This window comes from Vulpes vulpes, chromosome 1 (assembly GCF_048418805.1).
Source record: "Vulpes vulpes isolate BD-2025 chromosome 1, VulVul3, whole genome shotgun sequence".
NCBI lineage: Eukaryota > Metazoa > Chordata > Mammalia > Carnivora > Canidae > Vulpes > Vulpes vulpes.
Window position 1 is genome coordinate 35,668,208 of NC_132780.1, and position 21,402 is coordinate 35,689,609.

The 21,402-nt window shown below is 41.7% G+C and overlaps 1 protein-coding gene across 4 annotated transcripts in view; it reads right to left on the reverse strand.

The window, feature by feature from the left end:
- The window catches only part of CEMIP2 (cell migration inducing hyaluronidase 2), a 78,958-nt gene that overhangs the window by 49,786 nt on the left and 7,770 nt on the right, over positions 1–21,402 (reverse strand). For all 4 annotated transcript variants that reach the window (XM_026001558.2, XM_026001556.2, XM_026001557.2 and 1 more), the window contains exons 2-4: positions 9,874–10,216; positions 4,956–5,096; positions 3,860–4,421 (exon numbers count right to left, since the gene is read on the reverse strand). In XM_026001558.2, coding sequence (XP_025857343.2) covers positions 3,860–4,421; positions 4,956–5,096; positions 9,874–10,204 — 1,034 coding nt within the window. In that variant the 5' untranslated portion in view covers positions 10,205–10,216. The remainder of the gene's footprint in view (positions 1–3,859; positions 4,422–4,955; positions 5,097–9,873; positions 10,217–21,402) is intronic.

The window sequence follows — 21,402 nt, forward strand, 5'->3', positions numbered from 1 at the left end:
GATTCAGGAGGGCACATGTGGTGATGAGCACCAGGGGACGTAGGGAGCTGTTGAATTACTATACCGTACACCTGAAACTAACATTACACTGTGTATTAAATGGAAATTTAAAGAAAAACTTTTGAAAAGAGAAAAAAGAAAAAGAAAATCCTCTCTTTGGAACTCTCAGCAATGTTCTCAAATCTGGCTGCATAACAGAACGACCCAGGGAGCCTTAGGAAGCCATGTGTACTCAGACCCAGCCCAGACTGATGTCATCACCGCCTCTCCAGGTGGGGCATGGCATTGGTGTATTTTCAATGACTTGAATGGGCAGCCACACTTGGAACCACTGAGTTAGAGAGTGGTTCTCACACTTCAGTGTGCATTAGAACACTTCGAGGGCTTGTCAAAGCAGATTGCTGGGCCCCACCCTCTGATTTCTTGAGGTGGGGCCAGATGATATGCACTTCCAACAAACACCCCAGTGATGCTGATGCTGCTGGTCTGAGGACCACACACCGAGAACCCCTGAGTTAGAAGTCAGAGGTTAGAGGGGTAGTCATCAACCGTAACTACACATCAAATGCCCGGAGTCCTACCCTTCAGAGATTCTTCTGTAAAAATATTTAGGGGGCCCTGGGCCAGGGATTTTTAAAAAATCTTAGCAGGGTAAAGTTGAGAACTATTGAGTTACGGGTATCTTAATAATCTTAAAGTTGTATAATCACTATCTAACAGATTAAAATTTTTACATGCCATATATCAATTTGTTGAAAGAGGCTGTGTTTGAAAATGCCCTTTAATTTCATTTTATTTCTGTAATAAACATCCCTGGGACTTGCTGAAACTTGTGGCCAAAATAAAAAGAGAACAAAGACAAAAAGCCAAAAAAAAATTTGCCTTAAGATTCCTGGTCTTGGGATCCCTGGGTGGCTCAGCGGTTTAGCGCCTGCCTTTGGCCCGGGGTGTGATCCTGGAGACCCTGGACTGAGTCTCACATCAGGTTCCCTGCATGGAGCCTGCTTCTCCCTCTCTTTCTCTCTCTGTGTCTCTCATGAATAAATAAATAAAATCTTAAAAAAAAAAAATCCTGGTCTTAAAAAAAGAAAAAAAAAGATCCCTGGTCTAAAACATGTGGGGGGGGGGGGGATGTGAATTTCTTACTCGGGGGGGGGGGGGGGGGGGGGGGTGGAGAGAGGTATGTGGTGGCATACACAAACACACACACACACACACACACACACACACCAAATGTAATCTATGCCAGACAGATGGTGGCTGGATATTCACAGATAAAAGTTAACCAAAGCGTGCCTATATCCTTATAAATTCCACACCTGCCCTGTGTGGATTAGCTACTTTTCAGCTGACTATGCTTTACAGCTCTATTTATATTCCTTGATAGCACAAAAAATCAAATGCCAAATGTCTCAATTTATTATCTCCTATGTGAGAGGAAAGGAGAAGAAATATCAGAGGCTTCCTTTATTTACCAGAGCTGCCTCAGCAACTATAAAACAATGTTCTATTCTCCTGACATTATCTCCAAAACACTCCTACTTCCCTCCTCCACTTGAGGAAAATTTCAACGCACCAGAACATTATCTTCAAAGGCGTGTGTTTATGTACACTGGAGATAATGTCAAAGCAATGGAACACTGGCAAAGGATCACAACTCAAATTCCTCTGTCAAATCAGCAGCACCATTTTAAAGGGAATTTAGAAACCAGTAGGGAAAGGAACCAAAAAGAGTCAGACAAAATGTCCTGGCTAATGATCGCACAAAGGCAGAAAAATAATGGAGTAAAGAGACAAAAGTGGTCATCCCGGCATTACTGGATAATGAGCCAAAGTGGCCATCTAACCTTGAGAAGATCGTGCTTCCATTCCTAACTCTATAAAGGACAGACCTATGTACACATGGGTTTCAAGCAATGGATAAAAGAACATTTGGAGAAGCCCTTTTTATAACAGAGGTCCAAACTGGAAAAGATGTCCAGCAGTGAACACAGTGTGGTAGTCAGCAGAAAATGAACAGCAAGGAGAACGAGCCAGCGCTGCATGCATCAACACACCCAACACTCAGTTAACGCAGCACTGAGCAAAGAAGCCAGATGCAAAATATGATGCATGCTTGAATTTGTACGAAGTCCAATTACAGGCCAATGGAAACTCCCCTGTTCTCCACAAATTCCGGTGAGGGGTTATCTTCGGTGAGCAGGAGTGATCAGTGAAACAGAAGGGACCGTAAGGGGCTCCTGGACCGCTAGTGATATTCTATCTAGACCTGGGTGGTGGCAGTCCAGGTATCAGGTTGTGGGAAGTCATTAAACCCTGCATTCTAATTTTTAGCACTTTCCTGCATGTGTATGATAATTAATCATAATTTTTTTAAACCCAGTTCCGAGGTTTGGCACCTGCTATTTATTCCCTGTCTAGAAAGCTCTCCATCTCCCAACTGCCTACAGAGCATGTTACCAAACTGCCGTCAGGTTTCTCACCTATGGGAAGCCTCCACAGACTCCCCAAGCGGATCTGGGGGTTCCTTCTATTTGCACTCCCGTTACAGCCTGGAAGCAAGTGTCTCTCTGTATGCTCCTGGCTATTTAAGTGTGTTTATCCATGGGATTAGGGGGGCACCGAGCTGGCTCAGTTGGAAGAGCATGGGACCCTTGATCTGTGGTCCTGAGTTGAGAAAGAAGAGAAGAGAAGAGAAGAGAAGAGAAGAGAAGAGAAGAGAAGAGAAGAGCACACTATCCACACTACCCCCTGGATTAAATAATGGCTTTCATCCAAGCACCTATGCAAACCCAGTGCGCAGCATCTCCTCAGTATCCCTGGGGTGAAGAAAAGGCATTTAAAAAAAAAAATTACAGACACTTTTCTTCATTAATTTTGTCTTCTTAACTTCTTTAGAATTTCTGCAGGTCACGTTCCACCCCAACAGCCAAAGGAAAATAACAACTGGATCAATCAACCATCCAAGGAAAAAAATAACTCGACCACTTGAGCACATGAGTTTGAAAGTCCTCTCACTTTTCATAACAGACATTCCCTGGCTTTGCTAAGAACACCGAGCAGAATTAAAACTTCTGTTTTCTGAATTACATGTTGAGCCAGCTACTTCCCCCAGCCTCAGGGCTGGATGAGGAAATCCTGGTCAGCCAGTGGAGGGCACACGAGCAGCAGCAGCAAGGTCAGCCAGTGTGTGCAGGATCTCCCTAGCCCTCTATTTCGGTGCTTTCCTCACCTAGGCCAGGCCTCCAGATACCTGCGCCAATCACACAAGCAGATTCAAATCGGCATGCATAGAGCTCCAAATAAAAGGAAAAGAAAACTGTGCACATGCCACCCCTTCAGGCTTTTCAAGCACTTTTGACACCTCAGCACACCATCAGTTAGCCGGGGCTTCCTACCATTTGCAAAAGGTAATGAAAGAAGGAAGTAAACCACCCTCAAACTGCCCGATGGTTTCTCCGTACATTTCTGTTCTTTGCTTTTCAAAGCCTGATGCCACAGTTCACAAAGTGCTTCACAGACACTTCACAGACACAGGCAGAGAGAGAAGCAGGCTCCCTGCAGGAAACCTGATGTGGGACTCAATACCAGGACCCCAGGATCACACCCTGAGCCGAAGGCAGATGCTCAACCACTGAGCCACCCAGGCGTCCCAAGAGAAGAGCTTTTGTAACCAGCATCTTGTCTTCCAGCCCCCTGTTTCAAAGCAAGAAGCAACCAGACTTCCAAACAGTAGGGGCCTTTGTGACACCCAAAGCCAGGCTGCGGGACAGGGTGTCCCTTTCTGCCACCCCTTCTCCCGTCACACAGACACAGACTCTAACACGTTGCTGGGAAGGAAAGTAAAAGGTATGCCCACCTGTAGCCCAGTCCTTGGATCAGCTTACTTCCCAGCCGGTCCTGAATCATTTGTATGGTTCCCTGTAAGAGGCTCTTGGCTGCCGAATCTCCAACGGCTATGGCAACAATCCGGCCCGGATCCTGTATTCTCAGAAATTCCTGAAGCCGTCTACTCTCATTGTGGTATTCATGGGTATCAAACCTCACACTTTCCAAAATTTTGGCTGTGTCTTGGTCAATGATCCTCACGTTGAGGCCCCTAGAAAAGTCTTTCTCGAAGGCATAGGACCCGAAGGTCAAGCCTGAGGAAGGCAGAGTTCTCGCCAATGACGTCCACGCAAGCTTCTGTGCCCCGTGTATCTCCAGTGTCCCACCAGCTTCCACGCCAATAAATTTTTTGCCAAATGTTGGCATACTTTCACCTTCATCTGACTTGCCATACAAGGCAATTGTCGCTTTGGATTTATAGCGACATTTTTCTGCTCCAATATGAAGCGCCCCACCATCCTTGATCAGGATGTAACGAGTCCTCAAAGTAATATTTCTGGATCCATCTTTATCATCCCCAAAAACAAGCAATCCTGCAAGGAACAATACTAGTATCAGCCAACTTCTGTAACATCTCTCTGGGATGTAGAGAAATGGTTTACCCTGGGGGGAGAGGGGGAGGAGAAAAAACTCTTCTGCGATTAAGTTGGGGAAAAAAATTTATTAGAGTCTGCTTAGAAAATTAAGCCTGTTTTCAAAACACAGTAGAGGTAGAAATGGAGAGGTCATGTCTCAACACGCTAGAAATGCCCAAAAGCATAAATTTCAACCCATTCACCTTACGACTAACTTATTTTTAGAAAAATATCAAGAGCCTGTAGATCATTTTTACATATGTTAATGCAGGTTAATTCTCTCATCACTCTCCATAGCTATAACAAAGATGGGGCTATGAGAGATCACCTTCTGGAACTGCTTCCTTTCCTATCAATCAGAGGTCTTGACTGGAGTATTTCTAAGGACCTCTTCTTAGCTCTTGAATTCTATGGTTCTACCTTAGGAACTTCTCATGCCCCCCACAGGAAGGAGCACCTTTGCAGCTCCCATAGGCAGGGACCAGTCCTCACCTCCATCCTGAATGACTACAGAATTCACTGTGGCATCTGAGGTCAGACGGAACATATCTCCCTCCTTGATAACAACTTGCTTTGCAGAATCTTGTCCTGGATCCCAGTTCCTGAGACGTGGATTTTGATCTGGGCAATTCTCTATTAAAAAAAAAAAAAAAAAAAAGGCAACGTCAATATCCCATCAATGCAACAAATTCCAAGAATGCCTTGAGCCAGATCCAAACACTATCATCAGGGATCCCTGGGTGGCGCAGCGGTTTGGCGCCTGCCTTTGGCCCAGGGCGCGATCCTGGAGACCCGGGGTCGAATCCCACGTCAGGCTCCCGGTGCATGGAGCCTGCTTCTCCCTCTGCCTGTGTCTCTGCCTCTCTCTCTCTCTCTCTCTCTGTGACTGTCATAAATAAAAATAAAAATTTAAAAAAAAAAAAAAACAAACACTATCATCATTTATCACCATCTGCAAAGATGGGCAGACCTGTTTTAGGTTCCTGCCATCAGAATGGAAAACTCATTCCATTCCACCCAGCAGATATGTCAAACTCTTCCCTTCAACACATAAAAAAGGTTTCTCTACAAAACTAAGTTGCTACCATCTAGGTCAGGTCAAACTCTGCAAGGTAAACACGGAGTTTCTAGATTCAGTTCCTGAATCTTCTACTCTGGAAATAAATTAACAGCGAGAAGCAAAACTGTGAACTGTCTTTGGACCCACACTAGGAAGCAGTTTTAGCAAACAAAATATATTCACAACCTACTAATAAATAAAAAATAGGAACTGTTAAAGTTAGCTATGCCAGGTCTTCCCAGGTTCCTTCCTGAGCAGTGAATCATAAAGCAGACTACAGAAGCACCTCTATCATTCTAGAAGCCACAGCTGATAAATACCAGCTATCTGCAGACATGCTCGTTTTCCCAGTGAAACTGCAAGAGGCAAACAGCCAAAGACATGACTTCTCATTTTCACAGACAAGGAAATGACAGATCAGAGAAGCCAAATCCAAGATTACTCAGCAAGTTGAGTGATATGCAAGTTCCCCCTTAAGAAACGAGGTTTACTAGACATGCAGTGTTCCTTTACTAGAATTTGCCTCTTGAATAGATGATGATGGAAACATAAAAGTATTCTGTGTTGCCACAGCTATTTAATGCACAAGAACTTAAGTTGCTGCTATAATTGGGGGCAGGGGTGGTGGCAGGAATCACACTGGTTTTGATCAACTAATGACCAAGTATTTACTGAAGATCCATTTGTTCACTTTGTACTAGGTATTATAAAATTTATAAAGCATAGAATGAACTCACAGCCTGCAGAGCTTATAGTCTAGTTTAGGAGAAAAGCCACCAGGTAGGAAATAATTAAATACTGAACAATGTGGTAGTCACTTGACATGCAAATGAGCTCAGAGAAAGGAGGAGTGGGTTGGAGTACCTGAGGCAGTTTCAGTGAGACATGGGGACACTAGACCTGAACCCCCAAAGGCCAGACAGTACTTCCATTAAGAAAAGCTTGGGCCACATCGGTGGCTCAGTAGGTTATGCATCCAACTCTTGATTTCAGCTCAGGTCATAATCTCAAGGTCATGAGAAGGAGCTCTGTATAGATCTCTGTGCTGGGTGTGGAGCCTGCTTAAGATTCTCTCTCTCCCTCTCCCTCTGCCCCTCCCCTGGCTCCCTCTCTAATTAAAAAAAAAAAAGAAAAAAGAAAAGAAAAGAAAAGAAAAGAAAAGAAAAGAAAAGAAAAGAAAAGAAAAGAAAAGAAAGAAAAGAAAGAAAAGAAAAGAGAAAAGAAAAGAAAAGAAAAGAAAAGAAAAGAAAAGAAAAGAAAAGAAAAGAAAAGAGTATGAAGGTGAGAGATGCAAGTACCACTTGCCATCCAAGTCCGTTGGTTCCTCAGTTAGAAAAGCAAAATGAAGGGACACCTGGGTGGCTCAGTGGTTGAGTGTCTGCCTTTGGCTCAGGTCATGATCCCGGGATCCTGGGATCAAGTCCCACATCGGGCTCTCCGTGGAGAGCCTGCCTCTCTGTCTGCCTATGTCTCTGCCTCTCTCTGTCTCTCATGAATAAATAAATGAAATCTTAAAAAAAGAGAGAGAAAAGCAAGATGAAACCCATATTTAAACTCAGCCAAGGTAGGGATAGGCAATGTAGGCGTAGGAATCCTATAAAGGTAGAAGGTACATGTTGGAAAATAATAGGAGGAAAAGTAGAGAGACTGAGTGCAGCACAAAGATATTAATTTTTATAGAAAGGAACTTCTGATTCCTCATTTTGAATTGTATAACCCTTAATGCAAACATCTTATTTCTAAGCATTTGTGTTTTGCCCTCGGCTCATGCTTTCTCTTTTAAGGTGATGGTAACTACTGCAGTTAAAATCAGCCCTGCTGGTTAAATCCTTGGCAATTATCTCATGGAATTTTTCTCAAAGCAGTTTTATAATCACCAATATTTAATTCAGATAAGTCAGTGATCATCACTATTATACTAGAAATAAACCTTAAATATTTCTTTCCATTGAAGAAACAAATCTCTTGAATGTGCTCTGACTCAATACTACGGATTTCTTAAACTTCTCTTCAACCTCCCTCTCTTCCCATAAAACATCTAGCTGGAACATTCCATGATGTTATGTCACAAGTAAATGTCCCATATAAAAAGCACTCTACCCAGCTACTGAGAAGGAAATCCTGTCTTTTAACATGTAGAGCCTACCAAATGGTTATAGAATTCCTCTTGGTTTTCATTTTGCTGTTTTGTTTTTTTTACAGAGAGACAGAGACTCTTTAAGCAGGCTCCATGCCCAGTGTGGAGCTCAATCCCACGACCCAACACAGGGCTCAATCCCACGACCATGAGACCATGACCTGAGCTGAAATCAAGAGTCAGAAATTTAACTGACTGAGCCACCCATGTACGTCAATTCCTCGTTTTTAGTTATTTCCCAGGCGAGCATGCTTCCTTAGGAACCATCACCAAAAATTCTAGTCTACTTCCTTCCAGTAGAGTATACTTAATGAGAAAATACATGGCCTGCAGAAGGCATTGACAAGTAGCTCAGCAGCCCCACCTCCCAGGCTGCCCACTGTTGAACTTCGGGTTCATTATCAAGATTATGTAACATCAGTAATCACAGTGAGGCTGACCCTGAAAGATGTCAGCATACCACATATTTCCACTGAAGTTTTGCACTTGTACTGCCAAAATGTGAAACTAAAGAATGTTGATTCAAAGGAACCACATCAGTGATTCACTGTCTTAGATGGAATATGAAACATCAATTAAAGCCACAGATTTCAGCTCTGATCCCTCCCTCCCCCCTGGATCTGGCAGGTCTTTACTACAGATTACTTGGGAAGAATGAATCAACTGCACTGAACTTGGTTATTCTGCTGGAGAAAAGGGGTGAGAAAGTCAATGCTAAGAGCCAACAGAAAGCAATGTTACAAACTCATTCTGTGGTCTGCTGGCCTGGTCCACAAAAATGTTGATATGAACATCTCTCTTTCTTCAGGTCTATTCTTTTAGAAGCACTGACACAACCCCGCCCCCAACCAGGACTTTAAAGTCTATAAAACCCCTAAAGCACCCATGAAGCTAAATAAAATAGTACTTGTAAGTCTTAGATATGATAACATGCTTCTCAGATGTTATATCCATTTAAGGAGGCATCTAATTTGACAAAAATCTGTTGTAGATCCCAAAAAAAAAGGAGGGGGCAGACAAAAATGATGCCCAATCCAGGTTGTTTTGGTCTGCTTCTCCCTTGACAGATATGAGCCCTCTGATTTTTGGACTGGTGGATGGGACTCTATCATGAGGCCATTCTTTGTTGATACTATATTGAAGCTAACTGACAATAAATTTCTTCAAACCATTCAAAGTATTAAGATATCACCAACTTGAAAAGCAAAGGCCATTTAAGAAATGAAAACCTCCCCAGGTGATATTTAACTATGAGCAATGAGTGATTTTTAGATAAATGTATTAGACTTTAAAGCTCCTAATGGATGTTTTCCTTTGAGGATACACATTGTTCCTCAAAAATACTTGAAGCTAAAATAAAAAATAATAAAAAAATAAATACTTGAAGCTTCTCTTTTAGAACTGTCTCCCAACTGGTTTCAAGCTATAGAACACAAATCTTAGTATTTTCACTGATTTAAAAAAAAAAAAATCGGGACACCTGAGTGGCTCAGTTGGTTACATGTTTGCCTTCAGCTCAGGTCATAATCCCAGGGTTCTAGGATTGAGCCCCGCATCAGGCTCCCTGCTCAGTGGGAAGCCGGCTTCTCCTTCTCCCTCTGCTTACCACTCTGCCTACTTGTGCTGTCAAATAAATAAATAAAAACTTTTAAATAAAAAAAAAACCAAAAATGTAGTTTTACCACTACATTTAGTAATTTTTTAAATATATTTTTAATTTTTATTTTAAGTAGGCTCCACACCCAATATGGGGCTCAAACTCACAACCATGATCAAGAATCACACACTATACAGACTGAGCCAGCCAGGCACCCCTACATTTAGTAATTCTTATCACTGAAAACTTTTGGCAGTCAGAAAATCATACCTACCACGAAGGATAAAATTGTGCTACCATAAGAATGCAGTAAAGACTCAAATGAATATTTTGAAAAGAAATGTTCTAAGAACATCTTGAGCACTGGGACAAAGTAGTAAAGTGAAAGGAAGAGCAATTCCTTAATTGAATCATTTCCAATGGATTCCTTTAACAATTGCTTTAATAAACAGTTATACCTCCTATTCTCTAATTATATATTAATTAGCTAGAGCCAAGTGGAGATATCACAAGTTTTTCTTTTTAATTCTATTCTACTATTTCCTTCCCTTGTTCTTCTCCTAGAACAAGTTCTCTATACACGGGCGATTCCACACATGCATCTGTGATCACTTACCATCTGGAGCATATTTTGAGGATATTCCTAAAATGGTCGCAAGTGCAACAAAAAATGAGAAACTAGTGACGGCAAAGCAAATGAAAGTATTTTTGTGCCTCTTCTGCTTTTGGCTTTCTCTCTGGGCCTGCTGCTCTTCAGGTGAGAAAGCAAAGGTGGCCCGGGCTTCCTGTCTGATGGAGGTCAATTTGGCTGAAGCTTGGCTCTTTGGAGGAGGAGGGGGCCGCAGTGGCACAACCTTCCCTGGAACATAGCCTGACGAGCGATGGCTGTTTCCATTCTGAGGTTGTAGGAAAGCAGGGGAGTGTCCCCTGGAATCAGTGGCATGCATGATACACTGTCACTGCAAAAAAGAAAAGAATTAAGGTTCAGAAATGTGAGAATTGTAATAGCTTTTTAAAAAAAGATTTATTTATTTGAGAGAGAGAGCATGTACAAGCGAGCAGGGGGAGGCGCAGAGGGAGAGAGGGAATCCTCAAGCAGACTCCTCACTGAGCATGGAACCGAAACAAGGCTGGATCCCATGACCCTGACTGAGATAATGAGCAGAGGTGAAACCAAGAGTTGGCCACTCACCCAACTGAGCCACCCAGGCACCCCTGTAATGGCGTTATTAAGTGTTTTTTATTGTGACCAAATCACACAACATAAAACTCACCATTTTAACCATTTTAAAGTGCACAGTCCAGTGGCATTAAGTACCTTCACGGTTTTGCACAACTATCCCCACCATCTATCTCCAGGACTTTTCATCATCCCAAACAAAAATTCTGTAGCCATTAAGCAAGAATTTCCCATTCCTTCCTTCTCCAGTCCCAGGTAACCACTGTAACGACTTTTTGAAAATATCAAGTCAGCTCACATCCCTGATATAATCACTAATTGCGGGTGTTTTTTTTTTTTAAGATTTATCTATTTATTTATTCAGAGAGAGAGAGAGAGACGCAGAGAGAGAAGCAGGCTCCATGCAGGAAGCCCGACGTGGGACTCGATCCCAGGTCTCCAGGACCATGCCCTGGGCTGAAGGCAGTGCTAAACCGCTGCACCACAGGGGCTGCCCACTAATTGCATTTTAATGCCACTGCTTCTTCATCTTGGTTGCACACTTTAATCACCCACTAACATCAGTGCCCAGTACCACACCTCAAAGCAATTAAGTTAGTATCCAAGCATCTCTATCTTTTAAATGCCCCCACCAAGTGATTCTAATGAGCACCTTGGTTGAGAGCCACTCTTCTAAGGCAACTGTTCTCAATTTGCATTGTGCCTAAGGATCACCAGGGATATTTGTTAAAAATGTAGATTCCTGGGCCCTCCACCCCCGTGATTCCAGCTCAATTGGTGGAGAGGGATTTTTACATCTTTAAAACATACGCCGGTGACACTGAAGCCAGTGGTCACACTTTTCGGGTATTATTACTCTAAGCTCTTCAAAATAAAGTTAAAGTCCATGCATCCTATGAAGATGACAAGTTGGCCCTAAAGAGTTCCAATAGGGGGCAGCCCTGGTGGCTCAGGGGTTTAGCGCCACCTTCAACCCGGGTGTGATCCTGGAGACCCGGGATCAAGTCCCACATCAGGACCCTGCATGGAGGCTGCTTCTCCCTCTGCCTGTGTCTCTGCCTCTCTCTTTCTCTGTGCCTCTTATGAATAAATAAATAAAATCTTTTAAAAAAAAAAAAAAGGAATACAGGATGGTATAAATTCTTTAGAAAAAAATAAAATAAAATAAAGAGTTCCAATAGACAAGCTTTCATGTTTAGGTGTTTGACTTCCCCACTAGATTTATCTTTCAGCAAAACAGCTTAAGTATTTCTACCTGTGTTATCACTTCACTGTAGACTCTGAATTCATTTAATGAGAAAACCTGAACTCCACATTCTCTGGTTAAGAAAGAGATAACAGGGACACCTGGGTGGCTCAGCGGTTGAGCGTCTGCCTTTGGCTCAGGTTGTGATCCTAGGGTCCTGGGATCGAGTCCCACATCAGGCAACCTGCAGGGCGCCTGCTTCTCCCTCTGCCTGTGTCTCTATGTCTCATAATTACATAAATAAAAAAATGTTTATGTTTTTTTTTTAAGATTTATTTACTTATGATAGAGAGAGAGAGAGAGAGAGAGAAAGGCAGAGATACAGGCAGAGGGAGAAGCAGGCTCCATGCTGGGAGCCCGACGTGGGATTCGATCCTGGGACTCCAAGATCGCACCCTGGGCCAAAGGCAGGCACCAAACCACTGAGCCACCCAGGGATCCCTTCATAACTACAGAAATAAAATCTTAAAAAATAATAGTAAGTCCTCAAATTCTGTTTAAAAAGTAGGCATTCAAATATTATGATTAGAATTTTTTTTTTTTAAATCTAACTCAAAGTCCATACTGCCAGGCACTGTTGTAAACCTCTCACATGGATTACTCATCTAAAACACTTAATACAATAAATCTCAGTAGTTCCCATGGTCCCCATCTTACATATGAGAAAGACTGAGGCCTAAAAAAGATTAGCTAATATATGGGAAAACCAGGACTTAAACCCAGGGCACACTAGTATTCAGGCTCTTAACTGTTATACTAATGTCTTTTAAGACAATTGAGAGGCAAAAATTTCAAAGACATCAGTTTTCTGATTTGCAAGGGTGTAACTAGAATGGGCTGAGTCAAAGAGCACATTAGCATTTTCAAGAATTCTTCATGCACAAGTCCACTACAAATGATTCTTATCTAGGAGAACCTGACACACGCATAAAACAAGGTCAGTCCTTCTTATTCTCTATAGTAAGCACTTGAAAGTTTCTGAATGAGTCAATTTTGAATGCAACCCGACTCTGACTTTGCAAAGTCAAAAAAAAAAAAAAAAAAAGCAAGGAAGCCAGAAATGCTATGCTTCTATCATGTTCTTAGTACTGTGGATAAATAAGGACTGTGGATAAATATGATGTGTTCAGTGGCTTCAGAGACATGGTTCCATTACTTCCCTTCCTTAATAGCTAGAGCATCTCGGAGTCACCTGATTTCATTCAGTCCCCTTGTAATTAATTCCCCTCGACTTCTGCCAAAACAGTGAATAAGATCCCAGTCATAAGGGGACCCCAAATTGCTCTAAACGACAGCAAATCCATGAAACACAAAATGTGGTCATTAGAAAAGACATCAATAAGCATTCCCAGGACCCAAACGACCTGGAAATTAATGGAGACAGAAAGGGAATCTAATCAGGTATTGACGCTGATTTTATACGGGGCAAAGAACATTCTCAGAGTCAGTATGTCTGTCAAAACCACTTGGTTTGTGGGGTTTGATTTCTGAACAAAGGTAATTATTTAGATGAAGCTAAAGCTCCAAGACAAAGGGATGAGAACAGGATTCAAGGTGGTATTGAAGAAATTGCTGCATGTGCCAACCAGAACGAAATAATGGGGACATCCTGCTGGAAGAAATGAGAGAGTATAACAAAGGCCCCTTTGTGATCCTCTATTAACAAAGAAAGGACTAAACTAGATATTCTTGAGTGCCAGGCTCACCAGGGTGGGAGGGGAATCGTGACTGTAATCTGCTCTGAAAGGGAATGGGAAGCTTTTGTTTGAGGCTGCAATCATCTGATACTTCATTGTTTCAGGGTGAGAAAGGTTGTTATTACTTAACAGGCTGGAGGGCCCTTTTGTGGGAGATGATGGGTCTCCAGATGTACCCACAATATAATAGCAGGCAGTAAGAGGCTAAATGAAGTCACCAACCCACTGGGAATTAATTTGTGTCTTCACGTTAACAAAATGATATCCTAACATGGAAAACTCGGATGGTATCTGCCACAAACTAAAATGGTCAATAAATGAAAAATAATTGTGCCTGTGTTTTTCCCTGAACTCTTGTAACTCTAAATATTTTTTTTCTTAATTTTTTTTAAGTAAACTTAAATTCTATATCCAACATGGAGCTTGAACTCATGACCCCCGAGATCAAGAGTTGCGAGGTCTACCAACTGAGCCAGCCAGGTACCTCAAAACTAAATATCTTTATATTCATATATTCGGGGCACATAAGCTCCACTTCAGTGAAAAACATGTAAGTGCATAAGCAGCAAATACAATCATCCTTTTCCTAAGAAATAAACACACTGTTGAAACCATCTTAAAATTACAACCAGGGACATCTGGTGGCTCAGTCAGAAGAACATGTAATGCCTTGGCCTTGGGGTCGTGAGTTCAAGCCCCACATTGGGTGTAGAGATTACTCAAATAAATAAATAAACCTTAAAAAAATTACAACCAAAAAATCATTTTATGCAGATTTCTCTTTCAATTTATCATGTTTTTTAAAGATACAAGATCCAAATACATTGCTTTAGAACCTCACTTTACACTTATGAGTTTAGGAGTGGTATTATGAATCAATTACTTAAAAATATAATGATTGATAGTTATAGATTTAAATTATTTGTGGGAGGGCAGCCCCTGTGGCACAGCGATTTAACACCGCCGGCAGCCCAGGGCGTGATCCTGGAGACCCTGGATCAAGTCCCATGTCGGGCTCTCTGCATGGAGCCTGCTTCTCCCTCTGCCTGTGTCTCTGCCTGTGTGTGTGTGTGTGTGTGTGTGTGTGTGTGTGTCTATGAATAAATAAATAAAATCTTTAAAAAAAAATTATTTGTGGGGAAAAAGTCACTTATTCGATAAACAGTTGTGAGCTCTTGTGGTCACTAGAGACTTGCACTGAGCACTATGAAGGATAGAGGAAGGATGTATTGCATCCAAAAAATACAATTCCTAAATCCAATAGTAAACACTTGCTTGAAGACAGAGTGTAATTGACAAAGAAAATACAGTTGACCCTTGAAATTGGGGGGGTGGGGTTCGGGGTCTGATCCCTGCACCCACCCCCAACAGCAGTCAAAACTCCATATATAACTTTTGACTCTCTCCAAAAACTTAACTACTAATAGCTTACAGTTGACTGGAAGCCTTATGGATAAGTTAAAACAGTTGGTTACCACACATTTTGTAGGTTATATGTATCATACTGTATTCTTACAATAAAGGAAGCTAGAGAAAAGAAAATGCTGTTAAGAAAACCACAGGGAAGAGAAAATACAATTATAGCCCTGGATTAGTGTGAGCTTGGGGTTCTGAGATAAAGAAGCAACTTACAGAAGAAAAGATGGAGTCCCTTCAAGGATTACAGGATGTCAAAGTGAGTATTAGCTATCATTTTAAAGTTTTTATGACAGACCAATGTGCTCACTCAATACACTAATCATTTGTTCATATTACATGTCGTTTGTAAGAGGACTGCCTTTGTAGTGTAAAGAACACAGTACTATACGGAAGGAACACATTAGCATTTTATGATGTAGTTGAAGAGCTATCACAGCCTGAGCTAAATCCCTCAATATAGACAGATAATCTAAAATATGGGAAAACTAAGTCACTCATGGAGTTTGAAAATGCACTCCATGAAGGGTTTTGAAGCATAACTTCTGGTATTTGGAAGAATTATCTCATATTTATTTACTGAATGATAAAAAGTAGTAGCCCCGAAAGGCTTAATAATAATTAATTAAAAAGTAAAATCAGGGCAGCCCCGGTGGCACAGCGGTTTAGCACCGCCTGCAGCCTGGGGTGTGATCCTGGAGACCCGGGATCAAGTCCCACATCAGGCTCCCTGCTTGGAGCCTGCTTCTACCTCTGCCTGTGTCTCTGCCTCTCTGCCTGCCTCTCTCTCTCTGCCTCTGAATAAATTAAAAAAAGAAAAAAAATCAACAAAAGCATTAAAAAAAGTAAAATCATTAAGTAAATAAATATCATGTCATATATCATGATAGCATGTAAATAAATAAATACCATGCCATTAAAGACCTTCACAGGGAACTTAGGCAAATAGTAAGTATACAAATAGTATAATATATAGTAGTAAAAATATAGTAGGTATTACAAGAAATCACTAAGAATATGAAACTACAGCAACTCGCAAGATATAAATGCAAATACCAAGAAAGTGGGAAGCATTCAAAACCTACTACTTCTGTCTTAAAAAAACTCACAAAAACACCTTTAAAACTTGCTAGGTTTTTTTTTAGGATTTTATTTTTTATTTGCGAGAAAGAAAGAGAGAAGAGCATGAGCCAGAGGAGGAGCAGAGGGAGAGGGAGAAGCAGAACCCCACTGAGCAGGGAGCTGGACGCGGGGCTCAATCCCAGGACCCTGAGATCTTGACCTGAGCTGAAGGCAGACACCCAACCAACCAAGTCTTCCAGGCATCCTAACTTGCTGTTATTTTAAATACAATTCTTCTGTTGGATAAAAAAAAAGACTGCATAACCTCAAACAGTAACTCAAGGTGGGAGGGGTCAGTGCATTTGGCAAGAGCACCCAATTACAAGAAGTAATTGCAAAAAATATTTTGGAATTTCCATGACATTAAAGATCAAGTTGACAAAAGTTTCTTGGGCCTTTAAAAAAACAGCATGATATGGGGCACCTGGGTGGCTCAGTCGGTTGACTGCTTGCCTAAGGCAGGCTCAGCTCACGATCTGGGGGCTCTGGGATCTGGGTTCTGGATTCTGGGATCTGGGATCTGGGATCCAGCCCCCTGTCGAGCTTCCTGCTCAGCAGGGAGCGGGCTTCTCCCTCTGCCTGCCCCTCCCCCTGCTTGTGCTCTCTCTCTTAAATGGATGAATAAAATCTTTTTAAAAAGAGAGAAAAAAAAATTTTTTTTAATAAAAAATAAAAGAGAAAAAAAGAGAGAGAAAGAGAGAACATGATTTTAAGAAAAGTGAGGCATGGCTGAGCATCTGCCTGAGGCTCAAGTCATGATCCTGGGGTCCTGGGATCGAGTCCCACATCAGACTCTGCACAGGGAGCCCGCTTCTTCCTCTGCCTGTGTCTCTACCTCTCTCTGTGTGTCTCTCATGAATAAATAAATAAAATCTTTTAAAAAAAAAAAGTGAGATATTCTCATTTAAAGTTGTCAAACACTGTGCCATCCCATCCATGAAGCCCTGTCATCTCAGGATTCTAACATGAAGTTGCCCGTCTGTTTTTCCCTGCACTCTGTTTAAGACTCTTGTTGGGGGGCTCCTGGCCTGGCTGGTTCAGTCAGTAGGGCATGTAACTCCTGATCTGGGAGTCATGAGTTCAAGCCCCACGTTAAGTGTAGAGATTACTAAAAAAAAAAAAAATTTTTAACAAAACTCTTCTAGGATCATCTTGCCTTTTGCCTTTTATGTTTCAGTTAACATGTAGACTTGTCCAACCATCCCCTGCAGTTGACTCTAAGCCTCTTGACAACAGGAACTAGTCTTACTCATTAGTATTCTCATATGACCCTAAACACAGTAGGTACTCACTAGGTGCTTGTTGAACTTACATCAGACTATACCTCTACAGACCACACACACACATGCAACACCCACATAGATTATAATCACCCACTTAATCTTCCCTCAACATCCTTGAGGCTCTGGGAAATTTGTCTACTCTATCTGTATCTGTTGCCCTGGTTTGGGAAAAACTGAGGACATTTACAACTTCAAGCAAAAAAGCCAAAGTATTAATTTTTACAAAATGCAATCCTAGCATGCAATCTAGTGGGTGAATAAAGGTATTATTACCAACAGCACACGGGAATTCTAAAGACAAAGAGCGGCAAACCAGACAAGCTCAACCTTTCACAATATTTTGTAACACTTTTAGCAAAACAGTAGGAAATGCAGTAGGCACATAGGAAAAAGGAAAGTGTTCCATTCCACTTCATATTGTAATGCTGACAGCCAATAAATGCTGTGATCTGGGGCTCCTGGCTGGCTCAGTCGGTAGAGCATGCAACTCTTGATCAGCAGGTCATGTGTTCATGTCCCACACTCCGAGCCCCACACCAGGCATAGAGCTTACTCTGAAAACAATGCTGTGGTCAAAGGGAAAGTCATTTTTGTACAAATATAGCACCAGTAATTCAAAACTAGTAAGTGCTCTTTAAAAAGACTGAGTCTTCACATTCTTTCTACTGCTGAGATGCTAATACTGAAGACAAAGTGCCTACAATAGTGCTTATTATTCACATGGTGGTTGAGGATGCTTGCCCTAGAAGCTAGAGTTTCAGTACAACTGGCCAAAATCTGGCTGAGGAGACTTCCTCTTATTAAGATCTTGGTAGGTCTTTACCACACACCTACTGGTATGCTCACTCACAACAAAAAGTCAAACATGCTACGAACAAGAGGTGTTCATGAATTACCTTGAAAACAAATGATTGATGTTTATAATTTTTAGTAATTATGACCTAGTTAAAATCTTAACCAGCTCCTAATGGCCTTGGACTTCCAATTAATGGTTCCAACTTCCAATCTCCCATTTTTAAGAGAAAGAGAACACCAAGGAATCAGGTTGGGGGGGGGGGGGCACGAGGGTGCTTCTTTTATTGTAGATTCAGACCATGTCTACTTGATAAACAAGGAGCTCAACATTTTAATCATATAAAGTTGTTCAGTAAGAAATAAACTTAGCAAAACTGACTTTTACGCCCTTTTGTTTTTCAAAATGTCAAGTACTTACGTGTGATCAATACTTTCATGAAGAGTATGTGTTTAAATACATATCATAAAGATTTTCAAAAACAATGGTTGAAAAGTTCCTGGGGGAACATCCTTCTATCCATAGTTTAAAGGAATCTATTTCATCGCATATCCTATTCTAGAGCATACAGGATAAAATTCGTTTTTAAATGATAATCCCTGCAAAAGAATTCAATATAAATGCTAGGTCTGTACATAGAGCTGCTTGGGAGATAAGAGATGATGGGGAAAAATTAAGTGCAGTTTCCTTCAAAGATCTACTTGGTTTGTGTAGACATACTCCCAAAGAATCCAGTACCCTGAGACCTCCAAACACAACAGCACCTTCATACAGACAAGACATATTTTCCAGTATTACCTTGCATAGGTAGGTGTTCCGTTTCTTCTTTCAAATCTCTAAAACAAGATGAGTCACTATAACCTGCAACTGTCTGACACATTCCCAAGACATAAGACACCTGGCACAGTTAGTTATTTGTATTAGTTCTGGCTCACTTTTACTAAGCTGATGGTGGCCAAGCCAATGTTTAGAGGAAGAGGGGAAGTACCAATCCTTCATTATAAACCTCTCCCTATCCAGGGAAAGTTAAATAAGGGGCTGAGAAATCTTCATTTTTATTCCCCTACCTTCTCCTTCCACTTGGTCAATTTAGACACATATGATAAATGATACTCCCCCAAATGGAGCTTCTATTACATATAAACACCAATACAGGGATCCCTGGGTGGCGCAGTGGTTTGGCGCCTGCCTTTGGCCCAGGGCGCGATCCTGGAGACCCGGGATCGAATCCCACATCGGGCTCCCGGTGCATGGAGCCTGTTTCTCCCTCTGCCTATGTCTCTGCCTCTCTCTCTGTCTCTCTGTGACTATCATAAATAAATAAAAATTAAAAAAAAAAAAAAAAAAACACCAATACACCTAGACTTCTAGCCTAGCACCATGTATTGTTCACATTACCTCCTCCCACCGTACATATGAACTCTATTGATATAATACAGAGAAATTATAAGGAATTTGTCAATCCTATAATCTCCAAAAAAGGCTAAATTGACTAAAACTGATTTTTTTGTCAGTAATATTTGAGTCAGAATAAGTATCATTTAAAGCCAGAAGACATTTTTGTTTTCCTGCTTAGAAATTCACTTTTTGGGCAGCTCGGGTGGCTCAGCAGTTTAGCACCTGCCTTCGGCCCAGGGCGTGATCCTGGAGACCAGGGATCGAGTCCCACGTCGGGCTCCCTGCATGGAGCCTACTTCTTCCACTGCCTGTGTCTCTGCCTCTCTCTCTATGTATCTCTCATGAATAAATAAATAAAATCTTTAAAAAAAAAAAAAAAAAAAAGAAATTCACTTTTTGTGAAGCATTCTTCTCTTTGCCACAAAGTTATAGTCAGGAAAGAGTAAATCCCTGGAAAACAAAATTTAACTAAAAATACAAGTTGGATTATGATGAAAATGATGAAACAATAAACGCCGAGTATATGTGTCTGTAGTGAAGGAATTCAGATGAGCAAATCGGCTACAATTTCGCTGAAGTGGATGCATCCTCGAAAATTATATTGGAATCTCCTGTTAAATATGGATCCCTCGGAACAAAGAGGCTTTATTCATAATATCTCCTGCCCCAAGGAAACCAAGCGAACACTTTCCCGTCTCAGAGTTATATAGGCGACCTTTGAGAAATATTTTTACTTCATTCTTACAGTCCTCTCATTCATGCAACGTACAGGAGGCAGATGTCTGATTTTCTTGACACCAAACGTACTCATTAATCCTTTTTCAGATCTGTTAAGCATCTCCATGAAAAGCCCTGCTTGACCCCAAAGCCAAGATGGCTGACAGGGCTCAAAGGCCGAAGAACATTACCATGGGCAACAAAAGAGAAGCAAAAGAAAAAAGAAAACACAGACCCACACAGACCAACAGGGGAGCAAGGCTGACAAGCAGAGTATCTAACACTCCTTACCCGGTCAAAAAATATTTAAAAAAAATAAAAAAAATAAAAAAAGCACAGTTGGTAGGCCCCTGGGTGGGAGGAAAGACCTACAAGGATAAATAAAACTTGGAAAAGTGGAGAAAGAAGGGAGTCATCTTACCTGCCCGTTGTCCTCTGCTCTTCACCCCTATATCCTTTTCCTGATTCTTATTCCTCAGATTGCTTTTGCTCCTAACGCTTCCTATTGAGAAGCCACCCTCTCTTCTCCCCTCCTTCCCAGAGCTCCTCAGACCACCCCCTTCGCCCTGGCTCCCCACAGGCTGGGAGGACACGCAGCACAGAGGCTCCCAACCTGCTGACAGTGACGGATGGCTGCCAGCGAGGCACACAATGGCAGATGCAGGCGTGTCATCAGCCTTGCAGCTGGCCTTCGGAAGAAAGAACCAAAGCCAACGTCTGACCTGAGGGAGGCTGATTTAATTAAGGTTACAGCAAAGGGCAGAGCTGCCTGTGGGCTGCATTCTCTGCTGAGCGCCAGGGGCCAAGCTTGAAAAATACTTCTCCAGAAGAAAGAGCCAAGAAAGTTTATGGCAGTTAAAATATTGGAAGTAGGAAAAAAAAAAAAAAAAAAAAAGGAAAAGAAAAGGCAACAGAGAGTTGTTTGAGAAGGAAGCACAGATGCACCAGAAGTCCACGATCTCTTGAGATACAGACATCAAAACGCAACGACAGGAGAAAGCCTACAGCGAGTATGTCTGGACACGCCTGTCGAACCAGGCGATACTCCAGATGAATAATGAGATGCCCAGATTGAAGTGATCGGGGGCCACTCAATCCAGCATCAAAGCAAAGTTTCTGTTAATGGCAGGGCCAGGACTGGAATCCAAATGTACTATTTCTTTTACCTACAACGCGCAGCCTTTTTTTTTTTTTTTTTTTTTTTTACGCGCAGCCTATTTTTAACACAATTTTCACCACTGAGAGTAAAGGCTTGCCCGACAGGGAACACACTCAGCTTGAACATCTCTTATC